Consider the following 25,277-nt stretch of genomic DNA (forward strand, 5'->3'; position numbering starts at 1 on the left):
ACTGAGCTTCACGATAAACGGACCGACAGTCAATGTTGATTGAGTGCTTTTAGTGCTGTTATATCACTTTTTCTTTCATTTGTCAAGAGAAGCTACCCCACCTTTCATATCACACACCTGTAAGCCCAATAAGGTCGGGCTCCCAAGATATGTGCTAAGGATTAGATCATTTACCAAAGCTTCCCGAGAGGCACTTATTGGCCCTTCGTGCTCTTAAAGAGGTACTAGCACGTGGCCTTAATCGACAGCAAACCTCAAGTAAGTAGCGGAAGTTACGTTGTACGTGTGCAGAAAGGTGTCACATTTAAAAGAAAAGAACTCGCGCATGCTGCGCTAAAGATTCATTTTGCATGTGAAGTGTGGAAGCTCTCAACAAGGAGCTGTACAAGCCGCCGTCGCTTTATTTCACTGTGTTATGCCCTTGCTTATCAAGTTAAGTATTTTTGAGGTGTAAGCCTCTCCTAGTGGTAGGCTTCAAAACACAGTCTGCAATCCTGACGTTACGGCTTCTTGCACTCAGCCAAGGCTATCCTTTCCCGGCGCAACTCCTCGCCGCATCGCTGCTGCTACCCTGCCAATACCTGCGAAAGCAGTATATCTCCCTAAGTCTCAAATCTGACCAAATCTCAGCTCAAGCGCCCCTGACAGAGTATACTGTTTCGTTGGCATGGAAAAATTTTCTCTTGTTCGGCATGTAATCAATACCCCTGCATTTTGTGCGCATTATTTTTTTCGCTGGAATTCATCATATACTTATAAGAGTTCTTATTGCAAGAGTTCGCGCTCGTCCGTTGATGCATCCCTTTAACTGTCAGTATTTTACGCCACCTCTCATACTAGCCACAAGTGGGGTTTTACCACTTGAGGCGTATTTAGGGTTCCTTGACTGCGGAATAACTCACTGGCTCGTCAAAGCAACGTTCTGGTCCAATACTTTTTTTCCAAGTATCTCACCCCAGAAGAGCCGAGCACCAGCCAGGGGGAAATCATGCACCCATTAGAAAATAGGTGGGTACCCGGCGGTACTGGGATCGAACCCAGAACTCAGCATGTTCTGCTAAACAACTGCCAAAATAATGTAGCTGGTTTTCAATTTAAAGTCCCAAATTCCTAGCATTCCGTGCCCATTCAGCATCAGTAACTGGTGATCTACAGATGTCGCGCGCTACTTCAAAGCTTCCAATACATTTCCGGACTAGCTACCCTTTGATTTATTCAGTATAGTACGTCAAATTCCGGCTTTGAGACATTGAGTTTGCTATCTACTCGGCGGTGTACTTTGATGCGGTTCCGCAGAGGCTCTGTACAAGTATCAAGAATCCACCAAGATTGCTGAGAAGACCTGTATAGCCTGCTCTCCCACCGGCGCTTTCTTTTATGCAACAATGTTTCTTATGCTAATTATTGTTTTGCTAGAAGAGGTAGCCAGCTTTATATCAATGTCACAAAACTGAATTTAAGTGCCAATGACCAAGATCCGAAAATGACAGCCGAAAATACCAATTGATGTTCACCGGGAAGCCTCCTTTCTATGCGCAGTGTGCCAGCTGATTTCATGTGCCTACTAAAGTGCTATAAAATGCCTATTAAATCGTTTCCTTCATTTTCAGAGTACCTAAACTCTGTCTCTATTCAACAAAGACTTCTGCATCCTATAATCGCGCTGTGCAGTAAAACGAAACAGCTTATCTGGGAAGTGGATGTTTTAGGGTTCATTTTGAGAATTACATTGCGCTCCAAGAAACGGCGCACTTAACTCAATTCCCTTTGGTGTATGGCCGCGAAGCACTAACCAATATGTACGCAATACTGCTCGCGGATAGTGCTCACACCTCTTTCGCGGCCGCTGACCAATTCGTTCATGTCGCTGATTATTATTATCTGCCTACCTATCTGGCATTTGTTGCTGCACTAGTGTTCGTTCATTCGCCAAGAACAAGAAATCTTCCGCCAGTGCGCGGTCTCCTAAGTTAATGGCACTGCGATGCCAACGCTGGCCGGGCTTACAGCCATGCTTTCCGAGAGGTCCAGGACGAGCACAACTCGCTGCGGCAGGATTTCCTTCTGCTGCGTCTCTTCGAAGGACACCTGGATGCGCTTAGACATGTCGGACCGCGGCGCCCTGCACAGGTAAGGAAGAGAGGATGTAGCGGCGAAGATTGGGTGATACCGTGGTTTGAATTGCCCTTCCTTAACCTAAACTAACTCGAAGACCCGCAGATTTAAACAAGACAAATTGCCCTTCAGCCTTTGCCTATAGTCGTTTTCTGAAGGCTCGATGAGTATTCGTACATAGATGACAGCGAGTGCAGTAGTTCTGGCTGCGTTTGTAGTTGAAAGCAAAAAAAAAAGCCCTTTGAGAGTGATATGCACACTAGTGTTTTCTAGATACATGTAGTCAGAAAGCAACGCACTTTTTGAAGTCTTCATTCTCGCTGATGACCTCCCAGGTAGGCCTGCCGTTGCAGATCTTATTTTGCTTATTCGGAGCAAATGCGTTGTGCTGGCGCGGTCCCTTGCTGGAGTCACAGAACTGGCTGACCTGTGATGCAGATTGCAGCCCCTTAGCAATGCCGTTGCTACAGAGGACACTCATAAACATCGAAGGTAAACGAACAAATTTTTTCAATGGCTACATTTTTTTAGACATAAGGCACCGTTTTCGCCAAAAATAACCGAGCAGCCGCGACGGCAGCGGGAGCGGGCTCTCAGCCGAGCGGCGGCGCTGACACTTGACAGTTGACAGCCGTGCAGTGCGGACGCTTGTTTCGGTGCTCTTCGGATTACGCGTGGTCACTGGGACCGAACGGACGGACGGCTGCGAGGGCGCCCTGACTACGACAAATAGATGAGTTCTTTCCAATAAGAATTTGAGAGTTTAGGTTTAGGCTAGTGTTAGATCTAGGCTAGTTAGGTGAAGTGCTCGCGAAAGAGCAGGTCAGTGCCCTAACAGCCTGGTCTGTTCCGACCAGTAGCTATAGATTTCCAGGGCTCATTTGTGAGTTAACTAGTTTGGACAGTTGGTTAGTATTTCTTTTCTAGGTGATCGGCTTTTGCGATAGGCAGAATTTTATTTGCACGTGGTTGCAAGTGTTTTTTTTTCTTTTCTAGCATTTTGTGCTAGTAATAATAGAGTGATGCTAAGATGGTCAAGCAACTGAAGGTTAAATGCAAGGAGTGTGAGGCGTCCGTGAATTTGAAAAAAAAAAACGTGGTTCGAATCTGCAGAGGAGGCCGAAGGCGCGCATTTTATATGCAAATGCTGCGTATTAATTGCACGCCTGGACAGGGCTGACGAAGCGAACACCAGCCTACCGTTACGTATGGATGCTTTAGAAAAAGAGCTACAGGTAGAGAGGGCAGAGAAGCGCAAACTCCAAGAGCAGCTTAGTGAATTGTTGGAAGCAAAAATGGCTGACTTCGCCGTGCGAAGCTACATTGGCGGACATTCCAGCGCCAGCCACATGGATGGGGCGTGCACTGGCATGGGCAGCAATATGAAAGTAGGTCAAGCAGGTTCAGACAGGAACAGCTACGCACACGTGGCAGCTAGGAAGTCAGGAGGCGATGAAGAGGAGGGGAAGAAGCTAACCCCAAGGAATGAGGTCACAGTCACTGATAAAAGGCAGCATAATCTGGAAGCTAGGAGGGAGGCAGAGAATACCCTAGTGCTTATCGGTGGTGACTCAAATATGAGTAGGTGCAAAAGAACTACAATGGAGGGTGGAAAGGGTGATAAGCGGGTAGCAGTCTGGGCACTCCCAGGCAGGACAATGGACGCAGTACTTAGAGAGACAAAAACGAACCATGAAAGAATGTTGCAGAGCGCTATTTGGTATTGGTAGCGGCGGCGCTAAATGATGTACTGAATGGTGAAGCCGCAAAAGTAGTCGAAAGATTAGCGGAGGGAGTTGACGATTTAAGGGCAATAGCACAGCAAGTCCAGATCGTAGTGTGCACAGTGCCAGACGTGCCAGGACGGAGCGGAGAAATTGCCAAGGACGTTGTGGCTGTTAATCGAGAGATAAGGAAGTTAAGCCAGGAGAAAGGCTTTGAAGTGGCAGACATAAACAGGGAAGTGCATGGAGCAGGCTTTGGCGGAGGCTTTACACGAGATGGCATCCACTTTAATGGAAGGCTAGAAGCCGAAATCGGCTGGCGCATGGCAGGCCGGGCAGTAGCTTATTTATTTATTTATTTATTTATTTATTTATTTATTTATTTATTTATTTACAGGATACTGCCGGCCTCAGTTTGAGGCCTTAGGCAGGAGTGGGCATATCAATAATACATCAAGAAAACGAACATAGAGAAAAACATCGCAAGAATTTAAGTGAGAAGAAGAGACGAAATCCAGCAATAATAATAGTAACGAAAAGTAAAGCGCGACAAAAACAACAAGGCGCGTACACAGCAGCATGACACAACCACGCATGCTCAGTCACTTGAGCCAGAAACGAAATGTACAAACAATGAAAACAATCATGCATATGAAGCACTCAAGGCATTGCGCACAACGACACGATGGTAATTCTATTTTGCTTCAATACTGTTAAGCATGCCGCAGAATGACTGGACCGTCGGGCATTCCACTGTACTCGAGGTGAGCGCATTCCACTCACGTACTGTCCGTGGAAAAAACGAGTTTTTAAACACGTTAGTCCTGCAAGAAAATTCTTTAATTTTTTTCGAATGATTAGATCGTGTTGGGCGCTTAGAAACTAAATTAATGTACACATCCTTATCTATTCCCAGCATATCATGATATAGTAGGTACATATATTTCAGTCTGTCCCTATACCGTCTCAATTTTATTGGCTCTAAGTTTGCGTTGTTTAGAAGAACCGTCGGAGATACTTGCCAGCTATAACAGTTGAATATAAATCTAACCGATTTTCTTTGAATGCTTTATAACTGTGTTATGTTTTTCTGGGTATACGGGTCCCATACTACTGAGGCGTACTCAAGAATTGGTCTAATGTACGTTTTGTACGCTAAAAGACGGATTTCTTGTGTTGATTGTCGAAGCGACCTCCTCAAGTAACCAAGCTTGCGCATCGCTTTTTTTGAAATATATGACATATGCTCGTTCCATCTGAGGTCAGATGTAATTACGAGACCCAAGTATTTGTAGCTGCTGACCGTAGAGAGAATATTACCGCCAGTGCTGTAAGAAAATTTTAAAGGGTTTCGTTTTCGCGTTTTCTGCAGCTTAGGGCGTAGGAGTCGGTACAACGGAGGCTGACGCCAATAAAAAGGCCACTACGACGTCCAGGAAGAAAACTACAAAAAGAAATATAACGCGAGGATCAGGTACGTAAACATGCAAGGCGATAGTAAGAGAGCCAAGTGGTTAGAAATAGAACACCAGTTAAAGGACGAAGAAGTAGGTGTATACGCGCTATGCGAGACACATCTCAGGTATCTAGAAGACCCACCGGTTATTGATGGCTACGTCTGGGAAGGGAGCAATAGAACAACAACGGAGAGGAAGGGAGGAGGAGTAGGTATGCTGATACATCAAGGAACAAATTGGCAAAGAACAAATTCTACTTGCAAAAACATCTCTGGGTATCAGGTCCAATTGCCGGTAAACGGGCATGGCTAGGAGTAGTTTATTTAGGGACAGGGGACAAATTCAGGCAAGAGAACAATGATCTAGTTAAGTGTCTCAATGACGATATAAAGCAGTTTGGAGAAGGTGCCGATATTAATTTGCTGGGTGACATGAATAGCCACATCGAGGATTTCGATGGATATACAGATTGCAACGGGAGGTTGATGCTAGGCTTCTGTGAGCGACACAACCTAGTTATTGTAAATAGAGAAACTAAGTGTGAGGGACAAATCACGTGGGGATCCCCAGCAGGCAAACGAGCATTGACTACTGCTTATTGTCGCAGGGGATGTATAGCAAGCTCGCAATGTTGGAAATAGACGAAGAGGAGAAGTACACCTTCGGAAGTGATCATAAGCGTAGTAGTCTAGAGTTGGAAGCCATGCTCAAACGAGAAATGCAGGGAAGTCAAACAGAGTACGAAAAATTAAGTGACGAACAAATAGCGCAAATAGCGGCCGGCATAAAGGAAGCAATAGAGAAACATCCCATGGAAATGTGGCATTATTATCAGTTAGAACTACTGATTAGTACAAAAATTAAAGAAGTAAACGGAGTAAATCGCTGGAGAGGAAAGAGGAAGCCATGAAGTTGGTGGAATAAGGAAATTAGAGAGGCCATCGAACAACGACGGTTGGCCTCACTGGAACACAGAGAAGCAAAGAGGGCGCAGTTATCTGAAAAGGAAATAGAAAAAATGGGAGTCTTATCATCAAAACAAACAAAAAGTGCAGGTCTTCGTCCAGGCTAAAATAAAGCAGCCCTCTTGTCGCTAACTGGCTGAAGTTCGCGATGCAACTAAAGGAGGGTCAAGGAAATTCTGGAACCATATAAGCTGGCTGGGTAAAGCGAATCACAGAAAGCAGGAACAGATTCACGATGCCGAGGGAAAATGTTTACAGGGAGATGACGCTGTGAACTACATTGCGTCAGTTATAGCTGAGTCATTTGGGAAAGACGATAGGCTAATCGCCTCAAATGAGGGAGCAACACAGGATAGCACAATAGAAAACTTAGAACTGTCCAATCTTGACCGGAAAAAGCCGCAAGAAAATATTTCAAAATGCACGTCCGCAGGGATAGACGAAATTCCAATCAAGTTAATTAATGAACTCGGCCCAAGAGTTAAGTAAACGCTGATAAAAGCTTTGGAGGAAGTCATAACAAATAAGCAAATTCCGCACACCTGGAAACAGAAAATGATTTTGATTTATAAATGGAAAGGCGATAAGACGAACATACAGTCCTTGCGACCGATTACGATAACATCAGTTATATACAGGCTGGCGATGCTGCCGGTAAAATTAAAAAATTCAGTAATAGAATACTCGGAGAACTTCACAACGAATTCAGGAGTGGTAGGCGCTCAAATGATAGCCTATTTGTGCTTACCCAGTGCATAGAAATAGCTAAGGCGGAAAACAGACATCTGTATTTAGCCTTCCAGGACATCAGCGCTGCATACGACAACGTGAAGAGAGAACTCCTGTGGAACATATTAAAAGATGAAGGTATCAGTCATGAGATAATTGATTTTCTACAGGAAATATATCCAAAACATAAAGTTGAAATAACATGGGACGGAATTAGGAGTACAACTGTCAAGGTACACAAAGGATTAAGGCAAGGTTGTCCTCTATCGCCGCTGCTGTTCATGATTTTTATGATAAGTACAGAAAGAAGGCTACACGGTAGCAATCTCGGTTATAATCTGTCGTACAGATTAGGCGGAAAGGTTGTTGAGCAAAGATTACCGGGTTTAATGTTTGCGGATGATATTGTACTGTTAGCAGATAGCCAGGAAGATTTGCAAATTCTAGTTAATTCCCGAGAAGATGAAGGAGACTGTCTAGGTTTCAGTTTTAGCGCAGCTAAGTCCAGTGTGATGATTTTCAATGAGACAACTGATCAGGAGCTTACAATACAAGGCCATGAAATATCCCGAGGGGCCGAATACAAATATCTCGGGGTATGGGTAAACGAAGGGCAAACGAACACGGAAAAGCCCGAGCAGTGTGTCGTAGCAAAAGGTCGAAGAGATGCCGGGATGATAAAACATAGGGCACTGTGGGGGTACAACAGATATGAAGTACTGAGATGTATTTGAAAAAGGAATAATGGTGCCGGGGCTTACATTCGGGAATGCGGTTCTATGCTTAAGGGCTGAAGTTCAGTCGAGTTTAGAAGTAAATCAAAGAGCTGTTTGAAGATTAGCACTAGTTGCCCACGGGAAAACCACGAACAAGGCAGTACAGGGGGAGATGGGCTGGGCATAGTTCGAAGCACGGGAAGCTCAGGGTAAAATATTATACGAAGAACGCCTGAGGAAATTGGACGATAACATGTGGGCAGCTAAGGTATTTAAATACCTATAAAGAAAGAGAGTTGACTCACAATGGCGGAAAAGAACTAGGAAGCTAACCAGTAAGTATGCCAGATACGAGGCCGGTGAAAGCCAGAGCATTAAATGACAGGTTAAAAACGCGGTAGGTAAAAATTTTAAAAAAATCAATTCAAAAGAAGCATAGTGTAGAACTATATCGATACTGGAAACAGGAGATCAGGAAGCAAGCGTTCTATGATACCTCAAGAGGCAGTGCCCCACTCTTTGAAGCGGGGTCAGGATGTCTTAGAACGCGCAGCTATAAAAAGAAATTTAGCGAGGAAGATGACACATGTGCTGTGAGTGGTAAATCTGTATAAATAATGAAACACCTCATACTAAAATGTGATGGTATTCATCCCGATGTCGATGCAGGCACAGTCATTCTTCCTGAGGAGCTACGTTTTAGAGATAACAATAGTCATGTAAATAAATCTGCGATGGAAATTAGCAAAAAGCGAGTGGAAGTTTGATGGCTCAAAAGCAGAGAGGTGACATAAGATTAAATGTGTAGGAAGACGTATTTAAAGAAAATGGCGAATTTTATTAACTTCCAATAGAGTTAAACAAAAATAAAGGAAAAAAAGCTGAGCATGGTGGCAACTGCCATCACCCCGTTTCAAAGACGCTCCATCCATCCATCCATCCATCCATCCATCCATCCATCCATCCATCCATCCATCCATCCATCCATCCATCCATCCATCCATCCATCCATCCATCCATCCATCCATTGTTACGTCTCGCCTACGACGCGCGGTATAGCCGGCGCGGATGCAACGGACGCCGCGGCTTTGTTCAAAGCGGCGGTCATTTGGACCCGTTCATCGCTGCCGCAACGCCTCCCGCCAAGCGCGTCCAGGCAGGTTTCAGTGCCACGTGTCGTCGTGCGTGCGTGTGTGTGTGTGTGCGCGCATGTTGGTGCCCACGCTTGTCAAAGCGCGGCAGCCGGGGAGAGGAGCTCCCCAACTGGGAGGCGAGGAGGTCTGACCGGCGCCGGCCTGGCGGACGCGCCCGTCACGTCTGGACATGTTCAAGCGTCGCCGTATCGGACGCCTCTTCCCAAGCCGTTCCTTCTTGCCCTCGACTCCGAGGGTATAAAACGCCGCTGCCCCGGACGCCGAGGGAGACTTCGATTTCGTCCTTCGAGTAACGTGGTCGCCCTGACCGGCTGCTCTTTTGCGATGCCAGAATAAACAAGTTGTTCTGTTGCCAGTCGACTCATCCTTTGCCGGGACCTTCGGATGTTTCCAGCTTTGCCCCAGGCCGCCAGGCCAACGCTACCCTTGGGGCTTGCAACCCATTTGCAACAACTGGTTGCCAGCGGTGAGATCCCGACAACGGAGGCCAGCAGCGAAGATATGCGGTCAACTGTATGCTGAGCAGCACAACGACCATCCGGGAGCAGTGCAACGAGCCCTGTGTGATGACTGGTTGCCTGCAGCGGAACGACTGCGCTGAATTCTTGGCTGCGAGGTTTGGTGAGTGCGGGACTTTCTTCTTCTGAGTTTTGCCAGGCTTTTGTTAGTGTCAGAAACAGAGCTGGTAATTGTGGTTGTCGTTGCTGCCGGGTTAGTTTGCGGCAAGACAATAGTAGGCAGTAGAGAAAGCAGCATTCGGAGCAGCCATGGATTTGAAGTCGTTGCGCAAACCGAAATTGCTGGAGCTTGCAAGAGAGTTGGGTCTGGATGTCTCAGACAAACTCAGAAAACCAGAACTGCTAAGGGCTATTCTTGAGTTGGAGGCTGAGGATGACGAGCTGTCAGAATGCCTTGAGACCATTGAGGAGAGGGAGCAAAAAGAGAAAGACGAGCGCGAACGTAAAGAACAAAAAGAGAAAGACGAGCGCGAACGTAAAGAACAAAAAGAAAAAGAGAAAGACGAGCGCGACCGTCAACACGCTTTGGAAATGAAGCGTCTCGAGGTAGAGATGGAACGCGCTCGTAATGGAAGTCAGGCACACGGTGCAGGAGAACGGGTATCGTTCAAAATGACTGACCTGATGCGGCCGTTTAAGCTTGGAGAGGACATTGGTTTGTTCCTGGTTAACTTTGAGCGAACGTGCGAGAAGCAGGGGTTCTCTCGGGAAACGTGGCCACAGCGCTTGCTCACTTTGTTACCCGGCGAGGCGGCCGACGTAGTCGCTCGCTTGAAGAGAGAGGAGGCAGAGGATTTCGACCAAGTGAAATCGAGTCTGCTAAAAAAGTACAGGCTGTCAGCGGAGGCGTTCCGTCGGAAGTTTCGGGAAAATGAAAAAGGCAGAAGTGAGTCATATACAGAGTTTGCCTACAGGCTTATGTCAAACATGCAGGTGTGGCTCAAAGAAGAGAAAGCGTTTGGTGACCACGAGAAAATTCTGCAGTGTTTCGGGCTAGAACAGTTTTATAGTCGGTTACCTAAGAACGTGCTGTACTGGGTCTTGGATAGGCCAGACGTTAGTACAGTGGCTAAAGCCGCCGAGCTAGCCGAGGAGTTTGTGACGCGTCGGGCTCGCGGAGCTAAGGACGGTCAAAAGGGTGAATTTGACTCCAAGTCTGAGAGGCCGAAGTTCACACCCATGAGAGCAAGGGGGGACACACGTAGTGCGGATGCGAGTGAAAGCAGTCCGACCGAACGTAAGGAGACGGCGGCAGCCGAAGCCGAACGCAGAAAGCGGTTCGAGAGGAGGCAAGCGCGCGTGTGTTATACGTGCCAGAAGCCGGGTCACTTTTCGGCGCAGTGTCCAGAAACAAAAACAAAAGTCGTGTTTTTGTCATTATGCAGCACTGACGAGAACATGAAGCTTCTCGAGCCTTACATGCGAGACTTCCTCGTGAACGGGAAAGAGTGCCGAGTGCTTCGTGATTCCGCAGCTACAATGGGTGTAGTTCACCCCTCTTACGTAGAACCCGATATGTTCACGGGCGAGTGCGCATGGATCAAGCAAGCCGTGGAAGCTCACAGCGTGTGTCTGCCCGTAGCAAAAGTGGTTATTGAAGGACCTTTCGGAGCAATTGAGACGGAGGCCGCAGTGTCATCTATGCTGCCCCCCCAGTACCCGTACCTATTTTCGAACCGGTCCGATCACCTCCTGCGCGAGAAGGGTTTTGTTTGGTGAGGCTAGCGTTCAGGCCTTAACCAGATCGAGAGTTCGGGAGCTCGCTGCAAAGGCGGTAGTTGCGGGGCCGACGTTGTCGAACAATGAGAAAGGGTCGGAGGCGCAGCAAGCTGATATTCAGAGCACGTCCGAACTGAATAAAATTGAGCCTGTAGCGCTTAAGGCACCAGGTACTGGAGAGGAAACGCCCGACACGGGAAAGTTAGAAGAGCTATCTGCAGATTTGCTCATCGCGCCTACGTCCGATGGACTTAATAGGTTGCTAAAAGTCAGCCGGTCGGCTTTGATAGCCGAGCAAAAAAAGGATGGCAGCCTAGAAAACATGCGCTGCAATGTCAAGGAAGGTATCGCCAAGAAAAATGTTCGTTTTGTGGAAAGAGGTGGGGTCTTGTACCGGAAGTATCTAGACCGCAGGGGAGTCGAGTTCGATCAGCTGATCGTGCCTCAGTGCTACCGTCAGGATCTGTTGCGCTTGTCGCATGGCGGTTCGTGGTCCGGACACCTAGGAGTTAAGAAGACTAAGGACCGTCTCTTGCAAGAGTACTATTGGCCAGGGTGTTTTCGTGACGTAGAAACCTTTGTGAGGACATGTGATACCTGTCAGCGGGTTGGCAAACCAGGGGACAAATCGAGGGCGCCGTTGAAGTTGGTGCCTATCATTACGGAGCCTTTTAGACGGCTCGTTATTGATACAGTGGGACCTCTGCCGGTAACAGCCACGGGGTACAGACACATTTTGACTGTGATCTGCCTAGCGACAAAGTTCCCTGAAGCAGTGCCGCTTAAAGAACTCAGCTCAGTTGAGATAGTCAATGCACTACTGTCCATATTTGCGCGAGTTGGTTTTCCTGCGGAAATCCGGTCAGATCAGGGCACAGTGTTTACTAGCGCTTTGACGACAGCCTTTCTCGAAAGGTGTGGGGTAAAGCTGTTACACAGCTCAGTGTACCACCCACAGTCGAATTCCGTTGAGAAGCTCCACTCCGTCATGAAGCGCGTGTTGAGAGCATTGTGTTTTGAGCAACAAAGTGATTGGGAGCTGTGTCTGCCTGGGGTGATGTTTGCATTAAGGACCGCGCCGCATGCGGCTACGGGGTTTTCGCCAGCTGAGCTGGTGTACGGTCGCTCGCTGCGGTCTCCGCTTCGCATGCTTCGAGACTCGTGGGAAGGCAGGGGCGACGACCCAGTCGTGGTCGAGTACGTGCTTAGTCTCCTCGAACGCTTAAGAAGGGCACAGGAGTTGTCAGGTGAAGCAATGGCAAATTCCCAGCAGAGGGCCAAGGTTTATTATGATCGGACAGCCAGGGCCCGTCGTTTTGAGGTGGGCGATGAGGTAATGGTATTGCGCACATCGCTAAAAAACAAACTCGACGTGCAGTGGGAGGGCCCAGCACGGATTGTTCAAAAACTGTCGGATGTTAACTACGTGGTGAGTCTGCCAGGAAAGCGGAAAGCACAGGAAGTTTACCACTGTAATCTGCTCAAACCCTATAGACAACGGGAAGCAGTGGTGTGTATGATGGTAAACGTTCCCGAAGAGCTTCCGGTCGAGCTTCCGGGACTAGGCTCAGTGACGAACAGGGAAGACACTGATCAGGTCATTAGTGACTTACTCAGTAAAGCACCGCTGTCGCCTGAGCAGAAAACCGAACTACACCAACTCTTACAAGAGTTTCAAGGTCAGTTCTCTGAGAGGCCTGGTAGGACTTCTGTCCTTACTCACGGTATAGAACTTACCTCCCCAGAGCCAGTACGATCCAAGGCGTACCGGGTGTCACCCCGCCAGCGCGATATTATGGAGGCTGAGGTAAAGAAAATGCTACAGCTCGGTGTTATTGAGGCGGGTGAGAGTGATTATACCTCCCCTTTGATTTTAGTTGAGGTACCGGGCAAGGAACCTCGTCCTTGCGTCGACTACCGCAGGCTTAATTCCATTACTAAGGATCAAATTTTTCCGATCCCTAACATCGAGGAGCGCCTTGAGAAAGTTAGTAGCGCTCAGTTTATTTCCACCCTAGATCTTGTCAGGGGTTATTGGCAGGTTCCACTTACAGAAGAGGCTAGTAGGTATGCGCCGTTCATTTCACCAATGGGAACATTCCGTCCCAAAGTTTTGAGTTTTGGTTTGAAGAACGCGCCATACTGCTTTTCAAGCCTCATGGACAAAGTGTTGCGGGGACAGGAAGAATTCGATTTACCGTATTTAGACGACGTAGCGATATTCTCCGCCTCCTGGTCTGAGCATATGGCACACTTGCGGGCAGTGCTAACCCGCCTGCGCGAAGCGGGCTTGACAGTCAAGGCTCCCAAGTGCCAATTAGCACAGGCCGAGGTTGTCTACCTCGGTCACGTGATTGGACAGGGTCGTCGCCGCCCCTCTGAAATAAAGGTGGCCGCTGTGCGAGACTTCCCGCAACCGCGCACGAAGACCGATATTCGGTCGTTCTTAGGTGTCGCCGGCTACTATCAGAGGTACATCCCCAGGTACTCCGATATCGCGGCTCCCCTGACGGATGCTCTAAGAAAAACAGAGCCCCAAACAGTCGTCTGGAGCGAGACAAAGGAAAGAGCTTTTAGCGCCTTAAAGACCGCCCTAACAAGCCAGCCTGTGCTACGATCGCCAGACTACACAAAAGGGTTCGTTGTTCAGTGCGATGCTAGTGAGCGAGGCATGGGCGTTGTACTGTGCCAAAGGGACAATGGAGAAGTGGAACACCCCGTCCTGTATGCTAGTCGTAAGCTGACCTGTCGTGAGCAGGCGTACAGCGCCACTGAGAAAGAGTGTGCGTGTCTCGTGTGGGCCGTTCAGAAATTGTCATGCTACCTAGCCGGCTCGAGGTTTATCATTGAGACGGATCACTGCCCTCTCCAATGGCTGCAGACCATATCTCCCAAAAATGGCCGCCTCCTGCGCTGGAGCCTCGCTTTGCAACAATATTCCTTTGAGGTGCGTTACAAAAAGGGGAGTCTCAACGGTAACGCCGATGGCTTAAGTCGAAGCCCCTAACGTGGGAATCCGCCTCAAAGTTGTTGGTTACTGATGTTTTCTTCCTGAGGCAGGATTTTTAACATATTGCTTTTGTTTAGTGTTTCAAAGTGATTATGTGCTTTCTAGTGCAATTTTCCAATTTGTGGACGCGTTCTGAGTGCTGCTTGACTACTGTAAGGAACTAGGCAGTAGTATAAAAGGGGAAAGAGCCTGGCAGAGCTTAGTGAGGGTTGTCTCGTGCTTGCTGACTGAGCGGTTGCGTTTCGGCGTAGTTCTAACGCTTGCTGGGAACGAGAACAAAAATGGCAACTCTCCCGAAGTGACTTTGCAGTGTCCTATGTGCTGCCGCAACGCCTCCCGCCAAGCGCGTCCAGGCAGGTTTCAGTGCCACGTGTCGTCGTGCGTGCGTGTGTGTGTGTGTGTGCGCATGTTGGTGCCCACGCTTGTCAAAGCGCGGCAGCCGGGGAGAGGAGCTCCCCAACTGGGAGGCGAGGAGGTCTGACCGGCGCCGGCCTGGCGGACGCGCCCGTCACGTCTGGACATGTTCAAGCGTCGCCGTATCGGACGCCTCTTCCCAAGCCGTTCCTTCTTGCCCTCGACTCCGAGGGTATAAAACGCCGCTGCCCCGGACGCCGAGGGAGACTTCGATTTCGTCCTTCGAGTAACGTGGTCGCCCTGACCGGCTGCTCTTTTGCGATGCCAGAATAAACAAGTTGTTCTGTTGCCAGTCGACTCATCCTTTGCCGGGACCTTCGGATGTTTCCAGCTTTGCCCCAGGCCGCCAGGCCAACGCTACCCTTGGGGCTTGCAACCCATTTGCAACGCCATCCATCCATCCATCCATCCATCCATCCATCCATCCATCCGTCCGTCCGTCCGTCCGTCCGTCCATCCGTCCGTCCGTCCGTCCGTCCGTCCGTCCGTCCGTCCGTCCGTCCGTCCGTCCGTCCATCCGTCCATCCATCCATCCATCTCACCGTTGCTCCCCTGCTGCGAGTGTAAATGGTCTAAACTGATTGACGTAAGCCAGCGCTCTCGCCCTCCTTCTCTGGATGATAGTGACACGGTGCATTCCGCTAGCACGCGCCACCTCAAAAGAAGAAGAAAAAGAAGAAAAAGCGATCTGGAGCTGAGGAAAAGAAGAAGATCTGGAGCTGTGGTCAAGACGTTCGTCGAAGCTCGCCGCTGTTTCTTGTTATCAGTGATCTCCCGCATTCACGCGTGACATCTTGGTGGAGGTGCGGGGTTGCACCCAGCACTCCTCCCAGGGTGCTGAGTGCCCAGGGTGCTGGATGCCCAGCACCCCTCCAGGAAGCCGGGACTCCAGCCCACCTGAATCCTTGAAAGTCGAAGTTACGCCCACCCACCAAGGAAGCCGGCGGCTGCAAAGACTGCAACCAGAGTTCGGGCCTCTGCAGTCTCGCCCGACCGTGTCACTCAAAGAGAAGTAATACTGGCCCCACCTTCAGTCGGACGTCGCGCACTACATCAGAACGTGCCGAGGCTGTCAGCGTCGCAAAGTGCCCTTAACAAAACCAGCTGGATTCTTAAAGCCTATAGCACCACCATCGCGGCCTTTCAAGCAGATCGGGATGGACATGCTGTGCCCATTCCCTCTTTCTCATTCGGGAAACAAGTGGCTCATCGTTGCAACAATACGTGGAAATATCAGCTCTGCCAAGCGCCACAGCCCTTGGCGTGGCAAAATTTACATCCATCAGATCGTTTTGCGTCACGGTGCACCGGAGATCCTAATCACCGACAGAGGTAGAGCATTCATGGCTGAGCTTCTGCTGAAGATTTTACACCACAGTCATACAGACCACCGAAGGACGACATCCTACCACCCTCAGACGAATGGTTTAACGGAACGATGAAACAAAACGCTAGGTGACATGCTCTCAGTGTATGTAGACGTTCAAGGAACGACAAACATGCCACCGTTCCGTCCCGTTTACGGCCGCGACGGGATCACAATGCTGGACGCCATGTTACCGCATGTGGACGACATCGGCCCGAATGCGGATCTTCACACCTTCCTGCACCTCGCTGAAGAGGCTCGTCAGCTGGCCAGGGTGAGGATTCTCGACCAACAATGCCGAGATGCCCAACACTATAACCTCCGACAACGTGACGCTCGGTACACATCAGGAGACCGTGGGTCTGGTTTCCCATTCGCCGAAGCGGACTTAGCGAAAAGCTCCTCTGCCGGTATTTTGGACCCTACAAAGTGATCAGGCCAATTGGAGACCTCCACTTTGAGGTCGTTCCTGACGGCTTTCAGAAGTCTCGGCGATCCCTGCGCCCTGAGGTGGTACACGTTGTCAGTCTCAAGCCTTATTAGGAGCGATAGCGGTAGAGCTGGACATCCGCGCGCATATCATGCTTTCCCTAGTTAACTTTTTTTTTAAAACACACAGGCTACGCATCGGGATGATGCTCTTTTTTCCGTGGGGCCAGTGACAGTGCATTCCGCTAACGCGCCGCCTCAAAAGAAGAAGAAGCACAAGCGATCTGGAGCTGAGGTAAAGAAGAAGACCTGGAGCTGTGGTCAAGACGTTCGTCGAAGCCCGCCGCTGTCTCTTGTGATCAGTGATCCCCCGCATTTACGCGTGACAATAGGAAGTAAGTAGGTAGTACGTCCTGCGAGCAATTTCGTGCGTTTGGAGTGCTGTCATACTTAGTGGGGGGCGCAGGCTTACGTCAGCCTGTTTACACTCGCAGCTGGGGAGCAGCGTTCGGCACCAAAGAAAGCAGCACCGTTGCCCCGGCTGCAAGCCCGCTCCGGCCGCCGGCCCGGCTGCTTGCTTACTTTTGGCAAAGACGGGGCATTTCGTTAACATTACCTGAACCGTTTGTTCTCTGTACAGAATGAGGAGTTTTAGATACTGCTGAAAAAAAGTTAGCGGCCACCTAATCAATTGATGAGGCGTAAATGCGATTGCATTTTTATGACAGCTTCTTTGATATTCCTCGGGTAGGAACAAGCTGTGGAAAACAGATGTTACGTTACATACTACCTACATAACTTAATGGCACATAATAGCAATGTGTGATTGGATTAAAAAAGAAATAACAAATTATGCCTGGCTCGCTGTTCGCTTCTTAGTAAGTTTATGAATATGCTTTTGAGTGGTTGTCGTGTTTTATATGTAACTTTTTGCGAATAACCGAAAGTGCTGTCTGCATTGTGTCTCCAGTGTATTGTTGTATACATCGTGTATGCTGACAGTTGTTATAATTAAAAAGTTGATGCAATAGTATTAGATGCCAACTTTTGTCAGTCTGTTGGCAAAGCAATTTCATCATGTATTTCCTTTTTGTATTACATGTTCGGCGCTTGAAAAAGTGAGAGTTCTTGTCAAAACCACTTAGGAGGCTTTTTGGCTGTGCCCCAGTCATGTGTACGTGATGTCGAATCAGTTTCATTCATTCATTCATTCATTCATTCATTCATTCATTCATTCATTCATTCATTCATTCATGAATTTGTTGATTTATTGGTTGATTGGTTCATTCATCCATTCACTGGCTGTCTGGCTGCTCTCACAGGTCCTACAGAAGGGCTATAATATGTCCCCCTGTATGCCTTACTCAGTAGCGCAGCCGCATCTTGCGCACGTGCGGGATGTCTGAATGAACTTGCAATAAATTTTTACAACAAATTCGTAAACCCCTGTTGCTGAGAGCAGACACAGGACACGGATGAAAACTAGCCAACGCATTTGAAACTTCAAGAGGCGTAAGTAACGCCCCCAATTCACTTTTGATTGAAACAGCAACAAACAGCTCCGGTGAATAAAAAATGGCGTCACATTTTAAAATGACATTTCCTCAATGACGGCGGTGTTCGCAGAGATCGAGATAGCCTTTAGTAACTGGAATGATTTTGCAATTCACTTCAGAAATATGTTGTCGCCTCATGTTTCGCGCTAGGAAAGGGAGGGAGGGAACAAAATTCAGAGAGGGTTACAGCGAATAGGTGGTCATGCGATAATATCTTGAGTTGTGCAAGTACATCCAGCCGTATACTGAAAAAAAAACACTATCAATATGGGGCTGATATTACCGCTTACAAGCGAATGTCGATCCGATATTCCGTCTCATGACGCACTGCAGTTGATAGAAGCTTATCTTATGGTCCGCTTATGTATCATAATTGGTTACTCCCCTACGAGGCAGAAACGTTTAGACTAACGAGAAGGGTTCAGCTTAAGTTAAGGACAACACAGCGAGCCATGGAAATTAAAATTATATTTGCAACGTTAAGAGGCCAGAAGCGGCCAGAGTGGGTAAGGAAACAAATGCGTGTTAATGACATCCTAGTCGAAATCAAGAGGAAGAAATGGGCTTGGACAGGTCATGTACTGTGAAGGCAAGATAACCGGTGGTCCTTAAGGGTAACAGAGTGGATTCCAAGAGAAAGTAAGCGTAGCAGGGGGCGGCAGAAGGTTAAGTGGGCGGATGAGATTAGGAAGTTTGCAGGCATAGGGTGGGCGCAGCTGGCAAAGGATAGGGCTAATTGGAGAGACACAGGAGAAGCCTTTGCCCTGCAGTGGGTGTAGTCAGGGTGATGATGATGATGTATCATAAACAACAAGGAATGACACAGGCACGCATTGGAAGGTGTACTGCGCAGGGCGCCGACCTTCATACCAGGTTTTTCAGGAAATTGGGCTGGTAATTTGACAACAAGGCAGACTTTTGCTGATCTTTCAGCCTGAGACCGTCATCGGCTTTAAGAACTAAGTTTAAGGCGTGATATGACGATGGTATAAGAAAGTGCTGTCAAACAGTATAAACATTTAATTGTCGTTAGCAAAAATAAATCTTCGTGTAAGTTCTTTTCTTAAAATACACATCCTGCGAAGGCGAAATTTCGAGTGGTAAGACTTATATGTGTGTAATTTTTGGTAAGAGGCAAGTAATTCTGCTTGCCTCCCATTCAACTTCGGTTTTCCGACTTCACGTACCTGTATGGTACATAGTTCGAAAGGGGCTTGCCAACGTATCGACAATAGGACTTGCCGAAATGTTGGCAAGCGCCCCTGAGGCGTCCCCGTCCCCTTTTTCCCTTTGTATTTGCAGGAAACCCATGTACCTGCCATCTGCCTACCAGGGACACAGCTCAAAGGACGCATAAGCTTACAGTACGAGCTTAAAATTACGTGTTGCACAAACGTCATAGGTAGCACAACAAGCCCACCGCACAGTTAAAGCATTATTCGGAAAGAAGCTTCGAGCGATACAATTGCACAGAAATTAACTTTCGGTGCCCTAAACAGAGACGGTGTGAAAGAAAAAACGGTGTCACACACTTACATTGCTTTGATAAGGCATGAACATGATGGACGCTTCGGCGGGATCCACATCTGGCTGATATATCTGCACCATGCAGTTCTTCAGAAACTGGCACTTTTGCGTGATCATGCACTTCTCGCCATTGGCTGCTGTGGCTCTGTAGCGGATCCTCCCCGAACAAGAGTTCAGCTTTACCTTTGAGGAGAATAATAGAGAGAGATGCATGGCTGAAACATAACAGCGACGTCAAACCTGGGTGTCTAAAAAAACGCTTTTAATTCATTTTGCACTTCGTATTGGCCAGATATCGTTTGGAACTATATACACTTATCTATGCTGCTCTGCGCGGAAAGTATGGACAGGTCGCGATAACAAAGATCCAGAATTTCCTCCCGCTCAAGACGAGATTAACATCTTTACCAGGCGATGTGCACTTCAATTATCGCGGCAAGAAGCATAGCCGCATTCCCAAGGACCTGAAATTGCCACTTCGAGTCTGCACACCTTTTGGAAAGCAACTAAGTGATTGCGGAAAAAGGTGAGAAGTGTCAGCTTCAAGCCGGACCTTGGATGCTAATGACGAGAACAAGTGCCAGGAAAATCACGTTTCATTTGAGGAACGACTGTCTCAACATTCACTTCCCTACATTCCTGCTTCATGTCAACCGCGTTGCTGCCATATCCCATCAAGAAAGAAGCCGAGTTCAGGCTCTGTTTTATCTCTCCTAGATAACAGCGTCGTTTCTCATTTTACATTTCGGGTACACAATGTGTCTTCTTACCGCCTGAAAACTTCAGAACGGAGCCTTCTAAATCGCGGTCTTAATTTTGGATATCGGTGCCCAGTCAAGCGGAGGACAAACAGCCAGGTCTGTGTAGCAGGCAATAGGCGAGGTTGACCCTTCTATGTGAGAAGCAGCCCACGCAAACATTTAGAATCACTCCACATTCAAACGGCGACATATGTTTTAAACCGGACGCGCGGAAGTCTTCCCGAGATTTACGCTCCCCCACTAGGCCACATATGAGGTACTTAGGTCACCAGCTTCGTCCATTCACTGCCGTTATGAACAGGGGACCCATGCGGGCCCGGAAACGACAATGTTTTTTTTTATTTTTCTAATTTGGGGAGTGCCCATTTATTTATATTATGTTTCCCCACGTCAGGCGGGATTCCGTCAAACACTCGACTGTATATTACTGCGTGGGTTTGTAAGAAATTTTTTATGATGCTTAAACTATCGAGGCTCGACAGGATATAGGAGTTTGGCAAATATGAGACTCACAGGTAGTTTCATAGCGGGGTTAAGTGAAGTGTTTTATTTGTGAGCTTCTGACCAATTTCGACGAGCGAAATAATGCAGCATCTGATACTGCGTTATTCACCAAAAATTTTACTCCTGTATTTTAGCTGATGAGCTGCAGGCGGAATGCATCAACTTTCTGACGAACCTGGTGGTCGCCACCGACGCCTTGTGGTAAAAGTTCCATTCATAGGGGAGATGCAGCATCCACGTAAAGATCGAAACTTTTGTCTTACATCGATTGGTAAATGAAACCTCTAATTCACACCAGTAGGCGTCGTCATTAAATTATTAATTACAACTAAAGTAGCCTCTATCTGCGTCTGTTCACTGAGCATGTATGAATTTACAGCTTGCGATTTGCGTTTTTTATTTCCTTCATGTACTTTGAATGACACTTCCACAGCTACCATTTTAATCCCTCCGTTTGCCTTACGTATCAGGGGTTTGGGTGTATTAATGCGAAAACGTCACAATCCTACGACACAAAAACTCGGCGTCCCCCAATAAGCGGCAGCGTTACAAAACTCATGGTTGATCGAAGGGGTGTGATGCCATTAGAAACAGGAAAGGCTAACCAGTAATAGTCAGTACTAGTATTTGCAAGTGTACACACAACAAATGAATAGAATAGAATTAGAACAGAATTTGAATACAGGACATTGCCATGTCCTGTCGGCAAAAGGTGTCACCAAAACGTCACCCGATATGGATGAATGTGAAAAAGTTTAGTGATATTTGGGAATACATTAATGATTTTTTATACGTAGTGGTGAGATTGACCTCTTGTAATTTGTTAATTAGTTATATTGATTTATTGATTTAAAGGTTTCCCTTCGAAGCGCGGTTTTCTGTGAATGTGTTGGTTAAAAACTACGTAGTGTGTAAAAAACATGCTGCGGTTAAGCTGACAACAAGAACTGTAGCTATTTATTTATTTAATTAATAATGAACTACGTTATGTAATAATGCAATTGTCAAGGTCATGGACATACAAGTTGCAACGTGTGAGAGATAAAAATAAAGATATATGATTAATTATTTACTTAAATATACACCTAGTTATTAATGCAATTGAATTAATGCAGTTGTCAAGTGAGGTGGTAACTTGCGACAAGGGTTCGGACCGATGATATATGCACCTTCAGCTGCATGCTTTAAGGCGCGGTATAGGTGTCCACCGAGATGCCAAGATCTGAGAGCTACTGCGTCCTTTCCTTTCCTCAAAACACATGCTTTCGCATTACTCCACGTAAACAAAGCATGTAAGAACGTAAGCTCATTTTTTTTATGCTCACCTTGCCGTCATGGCAATAGGTGAGGGGATACTTGTCGTCGTCTTGGCTGCCGTACTCGTCGAACACGCCGTACCGGTAGTGAGCCCACTCGTGGACGAACACGTACGCTGTCAACGTGAAAGCGTGTAGAAGCAAGCACTTTAAGCTGAAGCATGCAGTTGCGCACGCTTGGAAAGAGTGCGCAGGTTGATCACTTGCAGCGCTTCTTTACTCCGCATTATAGAGTCAATTTCACGCACCGCCAAATGTGCGCGCACAAGGAAAGCAGGTATAGTGGTGTCACATGCAGCTGTGCAGCTCTCATACAGAAAGCAGACAGAAAACATTTCGTGACATATCGCGCCCCTGAGCGCAGAACTGATAGCGAAGTCAGCGTCCACTTGTATACGCAGGATACCGCACAAAAGACGCACATGAGACTATTCTTCTTCCATGTTTATTACCGCGCGAAAGCTAACCGATGGTCTAGAGCAAACCCCTTGTGCGGCATAAAGGTTTAGGAATGTAAGTGCGACATGGAAAAAAAACAAACACAACAGCTTGTGTGTTTGTTTTCTTCGATTCATTCACGTCTTACCCTGCCGCGCCATCCCTCCCAGAAACCCCTTGTGTTACCTAACAGGAGACAAGGATCGAAGCAGTAACTCAGTGTAGCCACAAGTAGTCATCAAAACGTGTTTTTATGCGCTCCTTTGGTAGAAGGTGTTGCTTGCTTTGGGACCCACACAGTTTAATTGATTACTGAGGGAGAAAACAGCGACGCCGCCGCTAATTATTCCAAACAGATTTATTTGCTCGCCTTAAAAACAGTCGCAAATGTGAGAAAAAACATTTTTCATTATTTTCTGACTTCAACCGCACATCTCTTTCGAGAAATTGCGCTAGAAGCTCCCGATCCCGTTGAAGGACCGGATCGGAGGCTGTGTTCATGTCCTCAGGTGTCAAAACAGGCTCTAAGAACTCAGTTTTGAACGCGAGAAATACGGAGTAGTTTTTTCAGCAAGCGAGATGTTCAGTGCGAATGAAATGCATGGATGTGAATCCCTCTCCTCAAATTCTATCAGTACAGTCATTCCTCGTTTCGCATTTAGCAATGAATGTTTTCAAGTGTTAGCTGTAACTAAAATGTTTCTGCTATCGAAGAGACATGAAGGGGAGCGGGGAGCAAGTTGCGGAGGAGGAGAAGCACACGGAAAGAGAGAGAGAAGGAGAAAGCATTAGCTATTATCTCCTCCCCTCTTCCCCTCGACAATGGCTTGAGGGGTGCGGATCGCAATAAGGCTGTTTTGTGGGTACGACCCTTATCAAAATTTTGTATAAACTATCCATAGACTTCTTGTAGACTATATTGCCTTGCTATAGATATTTCCTTTCGTCTATTCATAGTCTACAGACTGTATAAAGACAAAATTCCATTGTAAGTGCACGACCATAAATCTATTCATTGTCAATAGACTGTCAATAGGAATTGTATTACCTATCGACTATAGTCTACACCATTTGTCTATAGGAAGTCCGTAGATTTTTTAAGGAAAAGATTTATAGACAGTCTATAGGCTGTGTAAACAAAATTTCCGCAAGGGGAGAACGCGAAGCACAGATACACAACATGGTCTACAGCCAGTAAAGGACGACCAGAGCCAGAGGGGCACTGCACAGCACTGGCGCAGAACGGAGGGCGAACACTCGCACAGTTACAGTGAACAAGCATGGATAGGGCAGTGGACGGGGTTCTCCGCATGACCCCAGCGGCGTGGACAGAGCATCCCGCCGCTCGCTTTCAAGAGTTTCCGATCGAAGTTTCCGGCCAATACCGCCGCGGCGCTCAAGTGCCTTGTACGCGAGCGGACAAGTTAAATCGTCTCAGTCCACTTGCTGACTAAACAAAACAAATTATTTCATATTTTTATGCACGAAGCATGCGGGACAAGAAGGCTGCCAATTATAATTGCAAATGAAGCAGTGCAAGTCGGCAATGCGTTCGAGAGCAGGCGACTACAGCGCCACCGCTTTGTTCGCCAGTGGCGGGGACAGATGCCCCAATGCTAATGTTGAATTCCAATGGCAGATCGAGAGCGCTCCGCCGGATCACAAACGGAGCGCGTAGTTCAGGCGGAGATCACTCCCTCCCATTTTGCCAATGGAATGCATGCGCTCCCGCTGGGGCACTTCAGGGCTAGAATAGCTCCAAGTTCAGGCCACATGGCGGCGGCCATCGAAGCGCGGCCTCTCGCTTCACCAGCGATTCGTCCTTGCCGCCACTCTCTCTCTCTCTCACGTTCACGGCAAACAAAAGGCGCGCGAAGCTTTCGCTTTGTGTGATGAGGCCCGCACCGCAAAATTCTAGTGATGAAACGCGCCAAATTTTCAGATTGCTTCCTTATTTACAGAGCTGCTAGGCATAGAGAGTTCGCGTCGTCTGACGTCCGAAAGCGCGGGAGGTTCATACAAGTCAACGATTTTGGTCTAAAAAGCGGTCACAAAGAATTGACCGCGATGGAATTGACATCCTGTTAAGAAAATTTTTTGTTTTAACTTGTGGGGACGCGAACAAAACGAAAAATAACTACATTTGGGAGATTTCAATTTAAAAGAAGTCAAAAATACTGCTTGTATGTTGCCCGGATCACTGCGTAGCGACGACAGGGAGGATGCAGCCGGTCATGACCGGAAGCAGACGCGGGAAAGTAAAACGTCGCGCGGGGTTCCGGTCAAATCTGCCGATTTCGGCGGAGCAAATATCGCTGCTCCACGGAGCGATCCGGGATCGACGTCTGATCCCGATCTGCCATTGCAACAGACAACTGGCACTCCCATTTTGCCACTGGAATACGATTGCTCCCAACAGAGCAGAAAAACCTGATCCGGATCTGCCATTGGAATTCAACATAAGTATGAGCCGCGCGCTGCACTGCCTATTCTAGTGCACCGTAGCACAGTGGTAGGGAGGATGACACGCCGCGGCGGAACGCAAGAGCACACAGCGCAACAGCTGTCGCTTGGTTGGCGCGTTACGTAGCAGAGCGAAAAAATTTTCACTTTTCCTTATTATGGCTACTTATAGCTTATACAATTAAGGAATACAACAATCACTTCTATTTTTTAAATTCACTGAAAAAAATGCCTGTGATTTTTGCTGTCTCAATTTGATTTTTGAAGCTGCAGTTGTTTCCTTTTTTTTGCGTGTCCTCTTTGCTCTCTGCATACTAGTCAGTAGTCAACAGCAACGGTTTGGTTCCCATCGTGAAACCCTGTCTGTCCGTCTGTCTGTCTGTCTGTCTGTCTGTC

General features: G+C 47.6%; 1 protein-coding gene across 2 annotated transcripts in view; it reads right to left on the reverse strand.

Moving 5' to 3' along the window:
- The window catches only part of LOC144108766 (calcium-activated chloride channel regulator 1-like), a 53,760-nt gene that overhangs the window by 23,220 nt on the left and 5,263 nt on the right, over positions 1-25,277 (reverse strand). For both annotated transcript variants that reach the window (XM_077641934.1, XM_077641935.1), the window contains exons 4-7: positions 21,990-22,096; positions 19,409-19,582; positions 2,415-2,542; positions 2,008-2,122 (exon numbers count right to left, since the gene is read on the reverse strand). In XM_077641934.1, the coding sequence (XP_077498060.1) occupies positions 2,008-2,122; positions 2,415-2,542; positions 19,409-19,582; positions 21,990-22,096 (524 nt within the window). The remainder of the gene's footprint in view (positions 1-2,007; positions 2,123-2,414; positions 2,543-19,408; positions 19,583-21,989; positions 22,097-25,277) is intronic.

Source organism: Amblyomma americanum, chromosome 10 (genome assembly GCF_052857255.1).
Source record: "Amblyomma americanum isolate KBUSLIRL-KWMA chromosome 10, ASM5285725v1, whole genome shotgun sequence".
Classification (NCBI taxonomy): domain Eukaryota; kingdom Metazoa; phylum Arthropoda; class Arachnida; order Ixodida; family Ixodidae; genus Amblyomma; species Amblyomma americanum.